Source organism: Armigeres subalbatus, chromosome 3 (genome assembly GCF_024139115.2).
Source record: "Armigeres subalbatus isolate Guangzhou_Male chromosome 3, GZ_Asu_2, whole genome shotgun sequence".
Lineage (NCBI taxonomy): Eukaryota > Metazoa > Arthropoda > Insecta > Diptera > Culicidae > Armigeres > Armigeres subalbatus.
Genome location: NC_085141.1, coordinates 224,870,248 through 224,888,736, shown reverse-complemented (window position 1 = coordinate 224,888,736; position 18,489 = coordinate 224,870,248). Strand labels below are relative to the sequence as shown.

The following is an 18,489-nucleotide window of genomic DNA, read 5'->3' as shown; positions in this document are numbered from 1 at the left end:
TTACAACCCCCCCTACGGCCCAACCTCTGAATACACCCTTGGCATTGCGTACAAAACAAAAATCACAACTACTCACTCTTCCGGGTCGCCACAGGAGCGGGTTGCTTCTGACGTTCTTCCTTGCTGAAATGGCCAGTGCTCGTTTCTCGTCCGCAGAATAGATTTGATTTTCCTTACGGATGCGGACCGCCTCCATGGGACGGTATCTAAAAAAGAAAAATATGTTATTCATTATCTTTTAAATTGTTCATCCATATAAAGATGAAAATCATGGCAAAAGTAAAAGATAGCCGAAACGAGAATGAAAAAACAAAAAATAATGAAACTAAAAAAGAACGAAAAGCTTAATGGAAAAGCAGTGCATTAATAAAAGTACAGTAGCCGTTCGATAACTGCAACGCATTCTAGACGTCAAACGGTTGTCAATCGACGTCAGATGCAATAAAAGTGCATCTAAATGTGCAGCGCAATGCAGCTGTCATTGAGTTTGACATCAGTTTGAAGTTTAGCGGTCCGATAACTGCAAAACTGTAGCAACTATCGAATTGCAGTTAAAAAGCATTGCAGTTAAATGACTTGCAGTTATCGAACGTCTACTGTATACCAAAATTAGTAAGAAGGTTTACCGAATGAAAAAAAGGTGATAAAACTTACCTGCTACCACTCATCACGTATCCAATGTCCTCAAAGTTGGCAATCTCGTCCGATGTAAGCCCGATTTCACCACGCCGCGGATGAACAATTATTCGCTTGCCCTCGGTCACATAGGTGGCCACCGCGGCACCCTCACCAGGCAGCAGTACCCGACCAAAGTCCTTCTGGCTTAGATTTCCGCTGGTTTTGATCGGTCCTACGACGCCATCGCCCAGTTCCTCGTCCGCGCCACCACTACCCTTGGATGTTCCGGCTCTGGCTTCCGCATTGCTACCCGACTTTTCGATCCACTCCTCTTCCTCTTCGTTGTTGCCCGATGATGACGAAGGAAGAATCCGCGGATGACGAGGAAAAGACCTTCTTTTTCCTTTTCTTACTATGCTTATTCTTTTTGCAGTTCTTCTTACTGGATTTCTTCTTCTTCTTCTTACCATTCTTATCACTGCCCTTTTTTTTCTTCTTCATCTTCTTTGAAGCTTTTACTTTTCTGGTCGCGGTTTGCTCCTTCTCGTCATCGGATGATTCTCTTGGTGAAGGCGAATCCATCCACGCAATCGGGGTACCCTCCTCCTCAATAATTTCCCGCTGCAATCGCCTTGACTGCATGAATTCCTCGTTAATACTGTTGCGTGCACTTCCTCGTACCTTTCCCCAACAGGAAAGTTGTCTGCAGCATCTTTCCCAGGCCAATCTCATCGCATCTCGCCAGCGGGGACGCTTCAAAGCGGAACACCGTTTTTGGCTTAGTGTTCATTTCTGTCAACAGCTTCTCATCTTTTTAATGTTTCGTTTTTCGATGGCATTGGCTGGAAAACAAATGGTAAAAGTTCAAAATGAAATTTCTTTCTGACATTCTCTTAAAACAAACGCCAACTACTCATTACAACTAGAAGCACCCTGGTCCTAGCCAGGTGCTGACGAACAAATTAAAAAAAACAGCTGGATTACAACCAAAATCAAAATACTCACTCTCCCGGGTCGCCACTTGTGCTCGCGGTGGGTGCTGCTCTTCCTTATCGTTTCCTTTTTTCGGTTTGCCCTTTGCCTAGGCTGGTGGGCTGTTCGACGATCCCTTTGTTGGGGCCGATAGTATGGGAGGAAATCTCCGCGGTGGCGTTTGAATTTTTCGTGTTGGCCGGGTTGGTGCGCAACTTGGTAAACAAACACCATTGCATGAAACATTTTCCCACAAAATTTCCGACTTGACAGATCGTCATGGGCTGCCAGTCATTTTTTTGTTGATGTCACGGTTGCCAGAAAGATTTGAATTGGAAGCAACTTTGATAATTTTACAATTTTTGTTTTGATTGTTCTCACTGTGAAAACCACAGTTTTACACTGAGATAAAAGCATTCAGATTAAACATTTTGTATTCAATTTAAACATTATAACACTCAAAAATACCAAATTTTCCTTACTGTTGAAATGAAAGGCGGAAAATGTAGAAATCCCAACTTTTTTTTGCTCTGTGTGTCAATGAAGGAAAAATATATACGATTTGACAGTTAGGTACCACACATGTTTCGGACAGCCGAACAAAGGGAACCCAAGCGACAATCTTTATCTGGTAACTAAAATATCTTTTGGTGGAAGACGACTTTCGGACCCTCCGTAGACTGCGTGGTTGGCGACGTGTAGCCATGGACCGAGCCGAATGGAGAAGACTCTTATATACCGCACAGGCCACTTCGGCCTTAGTTTGAATAAATAATAACTATTCGTCATCAACAATGATCGGTATCGACGACCTCCCCGGTACGACCTAGAGCGACTGAAGCAACCTGATGTTGCCACTGCATACGCGCAGAATCTCGAGGTAGCGTTGCCGGAAGAGGATGAGCTCGATGGGGCCTCTCTTGAGAACTGCTGGAATACAGTTAAAGCCGCCATTAACGACGCAGTGGAGAACAATGTCGGGTATGTGGAACGAAGTCGACGGAACGATTGGTTTGACGAAGAGTGCAGACAGATTCTGGAGGAGAAGGACGCAGCGCAGGCGGTAGCGCTGCAGCAAGGTACCCGGCAAAACGTGGAACGTTACAGATGGAAGCGGAGACAGCAGACCCGCCTTTTCAGGAGAAGAAACGCCGCCTGGAAGAAGCGGAGTGCGAGGAGACGGAATAGCTGTGTCATCCTCAAGAAACACACAAGTTCTATCAAAAGCTCAACGTATCCCGCAAAGGCTTAGTGCAGCGAGCCGAAATGTGCAGGGATAAGGATGGGATCATCTTGACGGACGAACGTGTGGTGATCGGAAGGTGGAAGCAGCACTATGAGGAACATTTAAATGGCGCTGAGAGTACAGACAGTGAAAGTCGAGGCAGGGGAGGAAATGATTATGTCAGTTCAGCGGACGATAGAAGCCAACCAGCCCCCACCTTGAGGGAAGTTAAAGACCCCATCCAACAGCCAAAGACCAATAAAGCAACTGGTAAGGATGGTATCGGAGCTGAGCTCATCAAGATGGGCCCGGCCACTTGCCTGCACAAACCGATAGTCAGAATCTGGGAAACTGAATAGCTACCGGAGGAATTGAAGGAAGGGGTTATATGCCCCACCTACAAGAAAGGCGACAAGCTGAAGTGTGAGAACTTTCGAGCGATGATGTGATATCCCAGATCATCTTCCGTCGTCTGTCATCATTAGCGAATGAGTTCGTGGGAAGTTATCAAGCCGGCTTCGTTGACGGCCGCTCGACAACGGACCTGATCTTTACTGTACGGCAAATCCTTCAAATGAATACCAGGTCCCAACGCACCATCTGTTCGTTGATTTCAAGGTGGCATTCGACAGTATAGACCGCGTAGAGCTATGTAAAATTATGCACGAGAACAGCTCCCATGGGAAGCTTACCTGACTGATCAAAGCAACGGTGGATGGTGTGCTAAACTGTATGAAGATTTCGAGCGAACATTCCAGTTCGTTCGAATCGCGCCGGGGACTAAGACAAGGTGATAGACTTTCGTGCTTGTTGTTCAACATTGCGCTAGAAGGTGTCATGCGGACAGCCGGGTGAAACAGGCGGGGGTACGATTTGTAACAAATTCAGTCAATTTATTTGTTTCGCGGATGACATGGACATTGTCGGCCAAACATTTGGAAAAGTGGCAGAACTGTACACCCGCCTGAAACGTGAAGCTACAAAACTTGGACTGGTGGTGAAAATCATCGAAAACAGAGTACATGCTTGTGGGCAGAATACAAATTTACACAAAGATACTATGACCCATATGGATAGTATGTGTGAGCACTCATGTAATGCATAAGGGCGCATGGAATATATGTGTCGAAAATATGGAATCTATTTCGCTACCCCCATTGCAAAAATCCATGTGTATACTCATGAATATCATGCGGAGTTTTTTTGTGAGTGCTCGTATTTATAATATGAATTAGATGCTTATTGACGCTACAAGCGTTGTTGGCGTTCTTGCCCTACTGGGAATACACTCAAATTGTGCAAATAAACAGTAAGATTGGGAAAATAGTGATTCGCAAGTGTGAGAAATGATTGCCCAACAATTCCTAGATCTGGAGAAAGAGCCGTACTTAGTCCACGATTTAAAAATAGACTTGTTGACTGGTTGTAGGATGCAGAACTCTTACTAGAAACCTAGAAACCTACAAGCAAAACGGAGCCACGAGCCTTGAGTAGGGTGGCTCAAAAAACACTTTTTCAAATTTTTGATGGGCCGCCCTCTTATTCAGTTCTATTTGGTGCCCTGATGCTCTGGACAAAATTTCAGCCAAATCGGTCAACGTTTGGGCGGTGCTAGACTCGTTGAAAGTTTATATGGAAAATGTGGCAGAAACATCCTAAAACAGTGATTTGCAGTTGGACGGCACAATTTACGCTCAACAACCATGATACTCATTCAGTTCTTGTAGAATTAAATACAGAATGTTATGCTGAAAACCGCGAGAAGATTAGAGTTTGGCAAAGATATTAGCATTTTACTGGAGTGTTGTAGGGGTGAATTTATTTCTTTTCAAAGGTAAAAGAAACGAAATTTGCTCAAACCCCACTTCAGAGAAATACTAACAACTTAGTCGGGCAAACTCTAATCTTCTCGCGGTTTTTTGCATAACATTCTGTATTAAATTCTCCAAGATCTGAATGAGTATCATAGTTCTTCATCGTAAGTTGTGCCGTCCAACTGCAATTCACTGTTTTTGGATGTTTCTGCATGCATTTTTCCATATAAACTTCAAACGAGTTTAGCACCGGCCAAACGTTGACCGATTTGGCTGAAAATTTGTCCAGAGCATCAGGGCATCAAATAGAATCGAATAAGAGGGCGGCCCATCAAAAAAATTGAAAAAAGTTTTTCCCATACTAATTTGAGCCACCCTAACCTTGAGTGTGATGGAAAGGATCACACGAAGGAAGATTGAGTGAGGGAGACGCAGCAGACGTTCTCAATGTAAATCATATATTGCCTGATTTTCTCAAAATTGCACGCGGCGTACCCTTCAGGAAAGGTACCGCCGCGCTTTCTGCATCCCGTTTACTTGATTCTTATGGGTGAATAGCATTGCGGTGTATCGTCTGGCGCGGCCGTACCTTTCGACAGTCATTCGCCGCGTGAAGTTTTGTGCAAGTACCCATTTGGGAACATTACAAACGCCGCGCAGTATATCATATCCAGAAAATCTGACAATATTGTTCGCTGGAACGGACATGATCACCCTGATACTTTGCTTGCTATTGTTCGCTGGAACGGACATGATCACCCTGATACTTTACTTGCTTCAAAGAAATATAAAACTTTAGATTTTCAACTAACATCGATAAAAAATCTTGAATACATACTATAGCAGAGTAAATGAGCAATTATCTCTGATAATCGCTCAAGTGCAGACGGATGATGATGAAAGTCAATGCTTCGACCCACAGATTATTTTCGGGAAAAACCATTAGACGCTATTATCAGAGGCCGTAATAAACCTCTGAACGTTTTGCCTTTCTCGTACAACTAAGTTGTACCGAAAGGCTATCATTTCACTCCGAAAACGAACTTTTGATAGAAGCCTCTGAGACCCATAGTATTATATACCAATCGACTCAGTTCGACGAGCTGAGCACATGTCTGTCTGTCCGTGTGTATGTATGTGTGTATGTGTGTGCGTATGTGTGTGCACAAAAGCTATGAAAAACATTAGACAACTTTTCATATAGTAATCCTTAACCGATTTTCTCGCAACAAGTTTCATTCGACAGGGGACAAAGCCTTGTTGATCACTATTGAATTTGATAACGATCGGTCATTGCGTTTGAAAGTTATGAAGAAAATGGTACATCGGACCATATATACTCCATATAAGGTTGGTGTCTCAACTAAATGCGAGAAAGGCACCACCAACGCTAGGTGGATTAATCTGGGTTTTTTAACCATCGAGCTTAGGGCAAGTATTGCTGTTACTTGCGTAACGCGGTCAAAAAAGACGACTTATATTTTCCGAATTCGTAGCGACCTTTTTTATTCGTACGAAGTTTGGCCGTTTTAAATTCCTGCATGGTATACATATATAAGTTTAAGGCATATTTTTTACTGTTTGTACTCAATTTCTTACGTTTTAGTGCATTTGTGTCTTCCTTCAGTTTAGCACCGTTTACTGCATTCAGCCTATTCACTCAAACCTAGTCATATTATACTTGCATGAATAATTATTACTTAAGGTATTCTATTGTTTCTCACCTTTTCCCAATCAACCGTACTGCTTCGTATTTCTTCTCTCCGTACTAATTATAGGTTAAGTGTACTCATAGAATCTAGATTGAATTAATGTTTTAGCCATAAGCCAGATTTGTATGTAAGTATAGAATAGTAAATTTTACCTTCGATTCGAAATTGCATTAAGTTTTAATAAATTTAGGATTATAGGTATAAGATCAAATTATAATTCTGATTGGAGCTATCTCACCAACTGCACGTTTTAATAACCACTCATTGCGTTTCCCTCTACCTACATCTATCTGTTGTTGTTTTGGTTTGTCCCCTTTATCCCGATTTGCCTGCTATTGTCAAGCAATTGTGCTATATGGGCTCGCAAGCAGATGTTAAGGTGAATCGATACCGAGGGACTTCGACGACAATTGCATTAGTTGTGACTTCAATAATAAATAACAGTGTCGTGGTATCGCTTAACACCTTCAATCATAACAACACAGAATAAGCACCTGTAGCATGCAGTATCCTGTAACACGTGCGTTCATATGCTTGCGGAACAGGCGCACTTCGTTGCTACAAATCAACAAGCGTGATCCATCCATCATTTCGCGGTTACTACGATACAACCAAAGCTAGTTTAAACGAAGTAAACAACCTTGACAAAAGAAGATAAAATTTTCTTCAGATTTGTCTGTGGGTTCATGTCGGTTTAGTGGATGAAAATAGTGAGCTTCATTTTAGACTATTAAGATTTAAAAACCTTAAAAAAGATGGACATCGAATACGCATATCAGAAGGAACGTCGAGAGTTTGGTCGGCAGTGTCTGTTTTCCGATAAAAACAAGGTCGAGTTCTCGGAAGCAGCCAATCATGAGTTCTTCAAAGAGTATATCCTCCGGGATCCAGTTGACATCGGAACACAATATAGCCACCAGATGGCGTTGAGCGAAATCAATACTGAAAGCGCTGAATATGAAAATCGAGGAATATTGCATTCGGAGGGCGGTTGGCCCAAGGATGTTAACTACTTGGATCCTGAACAGACGGTTAGATATCGCCGGAAGATTGAGAAGGACGAGAATTATGTTAGTCAGCTGACCTCTATGATGAGACCGATGGAGCATTGTATCTACCAGAACAATGCGGTTAATATTTACGAGAACTATTTCGAGGGATTGGATCCCGCCCCGTTGATGGAGAAAAGTAGTTCAAGAACACTGAACGTTTACAGAGATCCGTCTATTTACAAACAGCCTGTAACCCATCTGTCTTGGTCGCCTGATGGCGGGTCAAAAATTGCTGTGTCTCATTGTAATATGGGCTTCCAAGAAACATCGGGTAAAGCCGTTTGTTCCTATATCTGGGAGATAGAGAATCCGAACGCACCGTTGTTGAGATTCATTCCTCATAGCTCGATGATCTGCTTTGAATACAATCAAAAGGACCCCACCACGCTGGTAAGTGGAATGTACAATGGCCAAGTAGCCGCATGGGACACAAGAAACGAGAAGTCTCCCGTGATGATAAGCGAACGAGAGCACTCTCATAGGACATCGGTCAACTCAACCTTATGGATCAACTCCAAGAGTGGAACGGAATTCTTCTCCGGATCGTCAGATAGCCAGGTCATGTGGTGGGACACTCGAAAACTGTCGCAACCCATCGATACGCTACTGATGGATCCGATAAAATCAGATGACCAGGATTTGTCACGCTCGTACGGAGTCAGTTGCTTGGAGTATGAGACATCGATTCCAACTAGATTCATGTGTGGTACAGAACAGGGAATGCTGTTTTCCTGTAACCGCAAAGGCAAATCTCCACAAGAGAAAATTGTGTACAGGGTATACCATTTGGTTGGATTTTATAATGCTTTAATGGTGTCATATTTTATTTGTTTTAGCTGCCTTGTCACACAGGACCAATCTATTCGCTTACCCGCAACCCAGCGTTCGTTAAAAACTTTCTTACAGTTGGTGATTGGATTGCTCGCATTTGGTCCGAGGATTGCCGAGAAAGTTCCATAATCTGGACGAAGCATCACTCGGTAATGCTAACAGATGGCGTTTGGAATCCCACACGCTACTCTATTTTCTACGTTAGCCGTGTGGATGGGGTATTGGACGCCTGGGACCTTCTGCAGCAGCAGAGCGATCCAATTCTCAGCATTAAAGTTTGTGACGAGAGCTTGAAGTGTTTGCGTGCCCACGAGGGTGGATATTTGGTTGGTGCCGGAAGCAACAAAGGGGCTACCTTCCTGTTGGAAATGTCCGACAATATGACGTCCATCAGAAATGATAAACCATTGTTGACGGCGGTAAAATTTTCGTATTCATATTCGAATTCACCTGTTTAAGTAAATATCATTGTAGATGCTGGAACGTGAAAATAGGCGCGAAAAAATATTGGAAGCGAAATCACGCGAAATGAAGCTTAAAGTTCGGAGCTTGCATCGTCAGGAGGATAATGTGGAAGAAAAACCTAAATTGTTTCAATGCAAATGTGAGTACAGAACGTGTACAGTATGGCCCATCAAAATAAGCAACAAATATCAAAATCATAGTACACAGTTACGTAGTTGAAAGACTATGTTACATTGTTGCATGCACTAGATATAAAGGTTTTTTTCCTTATGTTTACTTACATAAGTATTGTAAATAGTAGAAATTAGCAACCCTATAACTAGAGACCGGCGGAGTGAAAAGCTTTCGAAATGGAAACGTATGAAAAGGTATGAAATCGAGAAAATGATACTGCTTCTTATGGATGCAAAAAGTAAACAACCCGAATTGGAACCGCTTTTGACGGTTCGATTGGAAACAAGATGGCGTCTTCGCCGATGTCTTGTGTAATGCAAAATGTTAGATCCCGAAGGATATTCTCTCAGTTTAGTAAAAGAACCACGAACACTTTCACTACACTAATTATATTCACTCCGATGGTCACATACAATATTTCACCGATTCGCTACTGACGACCGCGGATCACGTCCGACACGTTTGATAGTCACACACGTTCTGTCTCGCTGATTCTGGTGATGGTTCTCTTCCGATCGGCTGGGAGCCATTAAGAAGATGAAACCTTCGTATGCCCCTGGGCCAGATGAGCTGACTAAATGTCATACCGTTCTCTGTGGGCCTCTGAGAGCAATTTACAATAAATCTTTGGCTCAGGCAATGTTTCCGGTATGTTAAAAAAATCCATCATATTTCCAGCATTTAAAAAACGAAACAAGCGAGACACATCGAACTACCGTGGTGTGACTTCACTGAGTGCAGGATGCAAAGTCTTTGAAATTTTGGTGAGCACCGAGTTATTTCGATCTGCAAAGTTGTATATCTCACCAGACCAACATGGACTATTTCCTGCCTGGCAGATCAATAGCAACAAATTTAGTGCAATTTACTTCACTGTGCTTGAAATCTATGGAGCTTGGAATTCACGTAGATTCGGTCTACACGGATCTTTAATCAGCCTTCGATAGAGTGAATCATCTTATTCTCTTGGCTAAATTATCGCTTAGGAGTGGCGACTAACTTTGTAAGGTGGATGGAGTCATACCTTATCGCCCGACAGCTGACCGTGAATTTGGGAACTACTGAGTCCGAACCTTTCAGCAACAACTCCGACGTACCACAAGGTAACAATCTAGGGCCGCTGCTTTTCTGTCTGTTTTGTCATGCCCCAAAATTGCAAAATTATCTATGCCGATGATTTCAAAGTCTATTGGCTCGTTAAGTTACCAGACGAATGTCGGTTGCTGCAAATGTTCATGGGCAAATTTGTGGATTGGTGTAAACGCAATTTCCTGATCATCAGTGTGAAGAAGTGCACCATCATATCATTTACCAGGAAAAAATCTCTCATCGTCTGGGACTATCACATTGGAAACGAACCATTAGAAAGGAGCTGCGCCGTAAAGGACCTTGGCGTTATGCTAGATTCGGAATTAAACTTTCGTGAACATTACAGCCACGCCAATCGGAATTTAGGGTTCATCTTCCGGATTTCTTCGGAGTTCCGTGATCCATACTGCCTGAGGTCACTCTACTTTAGCTTAGTTCGGTCTATACTTGAAACAGCAGTTGTGGTATGGAGTCCTGTTCATAACGTCTGGATCGAAAGAATTGAGAAAATTCAATCAAAGTTCTTAAAGTACGCGCTTAGATTTCTTCCTTGGCAAACACCCAACGATCTGCCACCTTATGAGAGCCGATGCCGTTTATTAGGTATGGATACACTGCAGAAGAGACGGAACGATATGAGAGTCACATTTGTTGCCGAAACTCTTCTGGATTCTTGCTCAAATCGGCATGAATATTGTCCCTCGGCCACTTAGACAACGGAGATTTTTTAGGCTTCAACAACACAGGACAGATTATGCACAGAACGAACCAATCAGATCTATGTGTTCTTTTCATTTCATTTATTTAGTTTACATCTAAACAGATAACACTGAATCAACAATTTGACGCCACAATACACGGTTCGAGGCCGCATCTCTCCATCCTTGGATACGCCCCACGCTCGCCAAGTCGTTTTGCACCTGGTCTGCCCATCTCGCTCGCTGCGCTCCACGCCGTCTCGTACCTGCCGGATCGGAAGCGAACACCATCTTTGCAGGGTTGCTGTCCGGCATTCTTGCAACATGTCCTGCCCATCGTACCCTTCCGGCTTTAGCTACCTTCTGGATACTGGGTTCGCCGTAGAGTTGGGCGAGCTCATGGTTCATTCTTCGCCGCCACACACCGTCTTCTTGCACACCGCCAAAGATGGTCCTAAGCACCCGTCTCTCGAATACTCCGAGTGCTTGCAAGTCCTCCTCGAGCATTGTCCATGTTTCATGTCCGTAGAGGACAACCGGTCTTATAAGCGTCTTGTACATGATGGGGCATATAACCCCTTACTTCCACTCCTCCGGTAGCTGTTCGGTTTCCCAGATTCTGACTATCAGTTTGTGCAGGCAAGTGGCCAGCTTTTCCGGGGCCATCTTGATGAGCTCAGCTCCGATACCATCCTTACCAGCTGCTTTATTGGTTTTTAGCTGTTGAATGGCATCCTTAACTTCCCTCCAGGTGGGGGCTGGTTGGCTTCCATCGTCCGCTGAACTGACGTAGTCATTTCCTCCTTGACTTTCACTGCCTGTACTCTCAGCGCCATTCAGATGTTCCTCGTAGTGCTGCTTCCACCTTTCGATCACCACACGTTCGTCCGTCAAGATGCTCCCATCCTTATCCCGGCACATTTCGGTTCGCGGCACGAAGCCTTTGCGGGATGCGTTGTGCTTCTGATAGAACTTGCGTGTATCTTGAGAACGGCACAGCTGTTCCATCTCCTCGCACTCCGCTTCTTCCAGGCGGCGTTTCTTCTCCTGAAAAAGGCGGGTCTGCTGTCTCCGCTTCCGTCTATAACGTTCCACGTTCTGCCGGGTACCTTGCTGCAGCGCGACCGCCCGCGCTGCGTCCTTCTCATCCAGAATCTGTCTGCACTCTTCGTCGAACCAATCGTTCCGTCGACTTCGACCCATATACCCGACGTTGTTCTCCGCTGCGTCGTTAATGGCTGCTTTGACTGTATTCCAGCAGTCCTCAAGAGGGGCCCCATCGAGCTCACCCTCTTCCGGCAACGCTGCCTCGAGATGCTGCGCGTATGCAGTGGCGACATCAGGTTGCTTCAGTCGCTCTAGGTCGTACCGCGGCGGTCGTCGGTACCGAACATTGTTGATGACGGATAGTTTTGGGCGCAGTTTAACCATCACCAGATAGTGGTCAGAGTCGATGTTAGCGCCACGATATGTCCTGACGTCGATAATGTCGGAGAAGTGCCGTCCATCAATCAGAACGTGGTCGATTTGTGATTCTGTCTGCAGTGGTGATCTCCAGGTGTACCGATACGGGAGGCTGTGTTGGAAGTAGGTGCTGCGAATGGCCATATTCTTGGAGGCGGCGAAATCAATTAGTCGTAGGCCGTTTCCGTTTGTCAGCCGGTGAGCGCTGAACTTTCCAATAGTCGGTCTAAACTCCTCCTCTTGGCCAACCTGAGCGTTCAAATCTCCTATGATGATTTTGACGTCGTGGCTTGGACAGCTGTCGTACTCACGTTCCAGCTGCGCATAGAATGCGTCCTTATCATCATCAGTGCTTCCGGAGTGTGGGCTATGGACGTTGATTATGCTGACGTTGAAGAACCGGCCTTTGATCCTCAACCTGCACATTCTTCCATTGATCGGCCAACACCCGATCACGCGCCTTTGCATATCGCCCATCACTATGAAAGCTGTTCCCAGCTCGTGTGTGTTTCCGCAGCTCTGGTAGATGGTATGATTACCTCTAAACCAAGATGAATACACAGCTAGGTGTTGCAGCCTGCCCAATTTATGGACGAGAAGAAGGCGGGGGTGAAAAATTTATTTTCGGTGCAAAACATAAACAAACCGGCTGGCTCTCCCATACTGAAATCCAAGATGGCTGAATCGTGAATTTGGCAGATTGGAACACCTAGTGGTGTATTCATCTTGCTCTAAACGTTCGCACCATTGATCCCTTCCAACAAACCTCCTGCAGCGCTACGATGCCGAATCCACGGTCCTTGAGCACATCGGCGAGTATGCGTGTGCTCCCGATGAAGTTGAGAGATTTGCAGTTCCACGAAGCGAGTTTCCAATCGCTAGTCCCTTTTCGTTGCAGTGGTCTTCGCCGATGGTTCCGGTCCGTACTCTCTTGTTGATTGTTCGTTGCGTGAGTTTTTTTGGCTGGCTTGCAGGGCCTGACACCAAACCCCCTAAATTTCCGGAGGACCATTCCTCCTTATTTCCGGTGGACCATAGTGCACAGTTTCAACTAAGAGTCCCTCGCTGGCACTCGGACGCCGCCCCTAATAAGGAGAACAGACACTGTTGTGAGTCGATCCTGACATGGAGAACAGACGCTCAATGAGATTTGCACCTCCGGAGAGGAGCAAACCCCCCCTTCCCTGTCAGCATACGACCATAGCTACCACCGGGGTTGGTTACTCGATCTTTCCTAAGGCTGCTCGTATCCCGGCCAGCACCACGGGGAGGTAGGGATAGGAGTTGCTGGGTAAGAGGCTATGTGTTCTTTGTTTAATTTGTATTATTATTTGACGTTAGTGCTAAAATTTCTCGAGATCAACTGTCGAATGTTTAATTTTATTTATATACATTTTGTTTTAACAAGTAAGTGTTCATGTAGGCAAAAAATGACCGATGAATGTAACAATAAATAATAATAATAATATCTATATACACATATAATAGACTGGCGGCTACTAGTTATTGCAGATGATTCGATCCTACACAAAAATTTAATTTTCGTTTTACATGTTATGTGCATTAATCTGTTTGTTTTACCTTTTTACCTAACCCAAAAACAAAAAGACATCTTAATTTGGAATAGACAACCGTATAAGACGAGTTTAGTACTTTCTTGTCTAGTCTAGTCTTAGACGGTTAAATACATTCCACTAAAAAGAGCTTAAAATATTTTTTTTTGAATAGACATGTTTGTAACAGAATAATTTGGTTTTGATTTCAGCCGCATGTGACGCCGCGGAACAAGAGTTCCTTCAAATGCTGGAGAAAGAAAGAAAAGCACGAGCCCCGGAGGAGTATGATCAAGGTTTGTTGAAAAATGGTCAGTCTACCTTAGTGATTTAAATATCAGAATCGCTTAGGTATTATAGTGCAAACCCAAAATAGATTTGTTTTAAACTCTCTCGAATAACAATTACTGAAATGTTTTTTTTTTTGCTTGCAGAATATGATCCACGAAAAATCGCAAAACAAGAAGAAATGGAAAATGGGCAATCCGAGGAAGAACTTCTTGAATGAATGAATCAATCATTTTTTACTGCACTATTTTATAATAACGATGGAATGCTTCTGAAGATCAATAATAGCTGCAAGCAGGTTACAATGATATTTAATTGTTTTTAATGTAACATTCAATACGTATTTTAAATTATTCATTATATTTATATTTAATTATAAATCATGTGCATAAAATACATAAATCTGGAGTGAAATAAAATATTATCATGTACACACTCCGAACATACCTGAATTTATTTATTTATTTATTTCGTCAAACATAATGTAGACTACATTAAAAAACTTATAACTATGTTCTATTGTAACTAATGTTCCTAAAATATTTTCTTAGGCTCATACGAGGCATGGCTAAATCAATTGCTTCACAATACTGATTGTAAACAGACATCATTTGATTCATTGGACTAAATTTTGCATAATTTGTTCGATGATGACAGGTGGCAAACAAGTTTCGATTTCTCAATTGCCGAGTAGGAGTGTAAAAATTTAAACAAGACAATAGTTTGGTGGAATCAATGCGGTGCGAAACAATATCATTCACAAATGAGATCATGGCAAATTCACGACGCTTTTTTAATGATTGGATATCTATAAGCATACATCGCGCCTCGTACGACGGAAGTGGGAATGTTGTCCACCCTAATTTGCGTAAGGCATATAAAAGGAATTGCTTTTGAATTGATTCTATTCGATCATCATGTGATTTCATATACGGAGACCATACAATGCTACAATATTCTATAATTGATCTGACATACGCAACGTACAAAGTTTTAATTGTATAAGGATCTTGAAAGTTATAACTAAATCTTTTAATAAAACTGAGCATATTTGTTGCTCTATGGATAATAGTGTTGTAGTGGTCAGTAAAGGTTAGCTTAGCATCTAAGATTACACCCAAATCTCTAACCCTTTCACATTTTTGTACTGGTTGATTTCCTAGAGTTACAGTTATCGATGGTGTGCTCCGTTTTCTACTGAAAGTGATCAAATTACATTTCTTGACATTAAGTTGTAGTAAGCTTTTGTTACACCAGTTATCAAATATGCGTATTTCGTTCAAGTAGATGTCATTGTCAACAGTATTTTTGATTTCCATAAATAGTTTCATATCGTCCGCATAAATAAGGATTTTAAGATGCTTAAGAATGAGTGATATATCGTTTACAAACAATATGAATAGAAGAGGTCCTATATGCGAGCCTTGGGGAACTCCAGATGTTACATTGACTGGAAGCGACTGTTTCCCTTCAAATCGTACTATTTGTTGGCGGTCAGTTAAATACGATTTAATCCATTTAAGGAGTCTCATCTCAATTCCCAATTTCTCAAGCTTGAAAATCATCATAGGAATATCGAGTCTATCAAATGCTTTGCTAAAGTCTGTGTAAAGCGCCTCAACATGACTACCTTTGTCCATAGCATTCAATGAGTAATTTACAAATTCTAAAAGATTGGTTGTAGTCGAACGTCCTTTAAAGAACCCGTGTTGTGCATCTGTTATTATATGTTTTATTTGGTTGAACATCCTTCTATTGATGATTGATTCAAAAAGTTTAGGAATACATGAAATAATGGCCACTCCACGATAATTTCTAATATCAGATTTTTTCCCTGATTTAAAATTGGTATTAGAAAAGACTTCTTCCATTCTTTTGGAAAGCTACTGGTTTCTAAAGATAACTTGAATAACCAAAATAAAGGTGTCGTAAATTCGCTTGCCAACTTTTTCAAAAACATAGGTGGAATTCCATCTGGTCCGGATCCTTTTGAGACATCTAAATTCTGTAGAGCTGCCAAAATCTCCGTTGCATTAATTTGGTTTACACCAACACTGCTTAAATAGTCAGGAAAATGTGAAAAATATTCATAATCACGATCACTTTCGGAAAATTCGGTATATGTCTCTTGAAAAAAGGTTGCAAAAAGAGTACAAATTTCATCAGCATTATCTCCTAATTTTTCATCTAAAGTCATTTTCGATGGAAAATTGCTGGATTTTAGCTTGGTTTTGGCATACTTGAAAAAGTTTTTTGGACATGATTTTTCATTTTCGGTTTTAGCATTATACTCCTTAAGAGCCGAAGACATGGCTAAACTAAGTTGATCGCAAATATTCAAATAGTTTTCTAAATTTTCTTGACTTGTGTATTGTTTATAAAGTTTATGAGCCTTTTGCTTTCGGTTTTTCAAATTTTTGATTTGTTTGTTGAACCATATTGGGTTTTTGAGTTATAATTGCGACGTTTCCTCACGAATGGTACTTCATTCCGAACAATGTCTAATAAAATTGCATAAAAGTCTGTAACAGCACATTCAATGTCAGTTTGATTTTGTAAAATTTGTTGCCAATTAGCTCTGTTCAATTTTTGTTTAATGTTGTCAAAATTTGCATTTTTATAATCGAGAATATTTTCGAAATCATAGCCATAAGGATCATGGTTCCGATGCACAAATACAGAGTATTCTATTGCTGTGTGAAATGCTTCATTTTTCCATAACGGCGATAGAGACTCATTTACACAGAAATCATCGAGAGTGTTTGTGAATAAAAGGTCCAAATAGCAATTTTGTCGATTTTTCACATGATTGATTTGATTCAAGCCTAAACATGCAGTTTTATAAAAATAAATTGTAAAGTCTCATTTTCACCGACAACTGGCAGCAAAATACTTTCATTCTCAGAATCTGGAATGAAGTCTGCATTACGTTGGTTGAAATCGCCGTAAATGTGAACTTTGAATTCAGGAGGAAAATGGGAAATAATTTCATCGGCATTATGGAAGAACTTTTCATATGAGGATTTACAAGCTTGATCTGGAGGAAAGTACACTGTTGCAAAAATGTGAGTTTCACCATCAATATGCGTTTTACCCACACATGCTCAAATTCATTAAATTTGGTAGAATCAATGAGCTCCGAATTATGTTTTGAGGAAATTGCGATGAGAACACCTCCGCCAGACATTCTTTGCGCTAAGACGAGATCTCGGTCATCTCTAAAAACATTATAATCACTACCAAAAACTTCCTCGCTTTTAACGCTTTCTGACCAACTTGTTTCAGTTCCTAAAATAACCGAGAAAGAGGAACTCAAAATTTGTTTATGTATTTCGTTCATTTTGATAGCACTTTTCATACGATTGAAGTTCTGACAGTATACAAGTAGTTCTGTTGCCTGTGCGTTTGATGAAGTTTTTGGTAGTTCGTCAATACCATTACAATTTTCTACGACTTCCTCCAATGAGTGCGTTAAGTTGATCGGAAGTACTATTTGTTGGTCACATTCTGCATCTCCCGACTGCGTCAATTCCTTTAAAAACCCGTCTGTTGGCAGGAGCATGAAGAACCATTGCTTTCCTCTAAGGAGTTCGTCAATTCTGGCAAAAACACTGACAGACACAGGGCCTCGGCGATGGAGATATTGCGTTGGTTGTTCTTGAATGGTTAGCAGCAAAGTATGGATTTAACACCTCTCCTCTCCGAAAAGCGATGGTTGGGCGGTACGGGTGTTGGCTTGATGGTGGTGGCGGTCGCGAAAAGTGTTCCTTAGCCGCCGCGAGCAGCTCTCTATCGCGCGGAAGTATAGGTGTATGGCTGTTTTGTTTGTCACTGCGCCACGGTGGGTAGTATGGTGGTGTTGATCAGTCTTATTGTTACAATAATTCCGTTTATGTTTCTGCTTATCACGCGATCTGTCTGTTTTTTCTGCTTCTGTCGACGAATGCATGCATCAAACTCCGACCAGTCCTGTTTCCATATCCACCTCCCTTTCCAGCGCCATAGTGGGTCATAATCGCGCGGTTCCTTGTACTTTGCGTGGAAATTTAATTCGTCACGTGTCTTTTTCTGGAATGGGGCGAGGCAGATTCAAATCAGGTTGATTATTTGATTCGAGGGACTGTAGACCATTAGTGTTTTTAGGTTCGGCAGCCAATTCCGTTTCGAGCGATTGCAGTGGGCTCTCGTTGTGGCATCCCATGATGTTGGTTGAAAGCGTTTTCAATTCATCTAGAATGTCAGTCCCCAGCCACGGGTTGGAGCACATGGTTACTGTAGAAGATAAATCCAGGGTGAGGCTACTAATTCGCCTCATTTCTTCGTTTAAAATTTTCATTTCTTTGGAAATGTCAGTTCTCATCGACTCCACTGAATTTGTTATAGTCACTTGTGCCATGGACATATCCAACGATTGATTAATTACAGAATTTCCAATAGAATCGTTGATCTTCTTGGATGTCAGCAATTTTTATTTCGCCCAGGTGAGCTTCGAGTCGATCAATGGCTTCATGAATTATGCCATCGCTTGTATTAT

The 18,489-nt window shown here is 42.2% G+C and overlaps 1 protein-coding gene and 1 pseudogene across 1 annotated transcript; one reads left to right on the top strand and one right to left on the bottom strand.

The window, feature by feature from the left end:
- Window positions 1–68: 68 nt before the first annotated feature.
- On the bottom strand, window positions 69–1,776 carry LOC134222319 (NKAP family protein CG6066-like; annotated as a pseudogene).
- Window positions 1,777–6,786: 5,010 nt separating this feature from the next.
- Window positions 6,787–14,376, top strand: LOC134226105 (dynein intermediate chain 3, ciliary-like). The gene is made up of 5 exons (XM_062706656.1): window positions 6,787–8,170; window positions 8,230–8,643; window positions 8,699–8,828; window positions 13,880–13,963; window positions 14,102–14,376. The coding sequence occupies exons 1-5, from the start codon at window positions 7,097–7,099 to the stop codon at window positions 14,173–14,175; spliced, it is 1,776 nt and encodes a 591-aa protein (XP_062562640.1). The 5' UTR covers window positions 6,787–7,096; the 3' UTR covers window positions 14,176–14,376.
- Window positions 14,377–18,489: the final 4,113 nt, after the last annotated feature.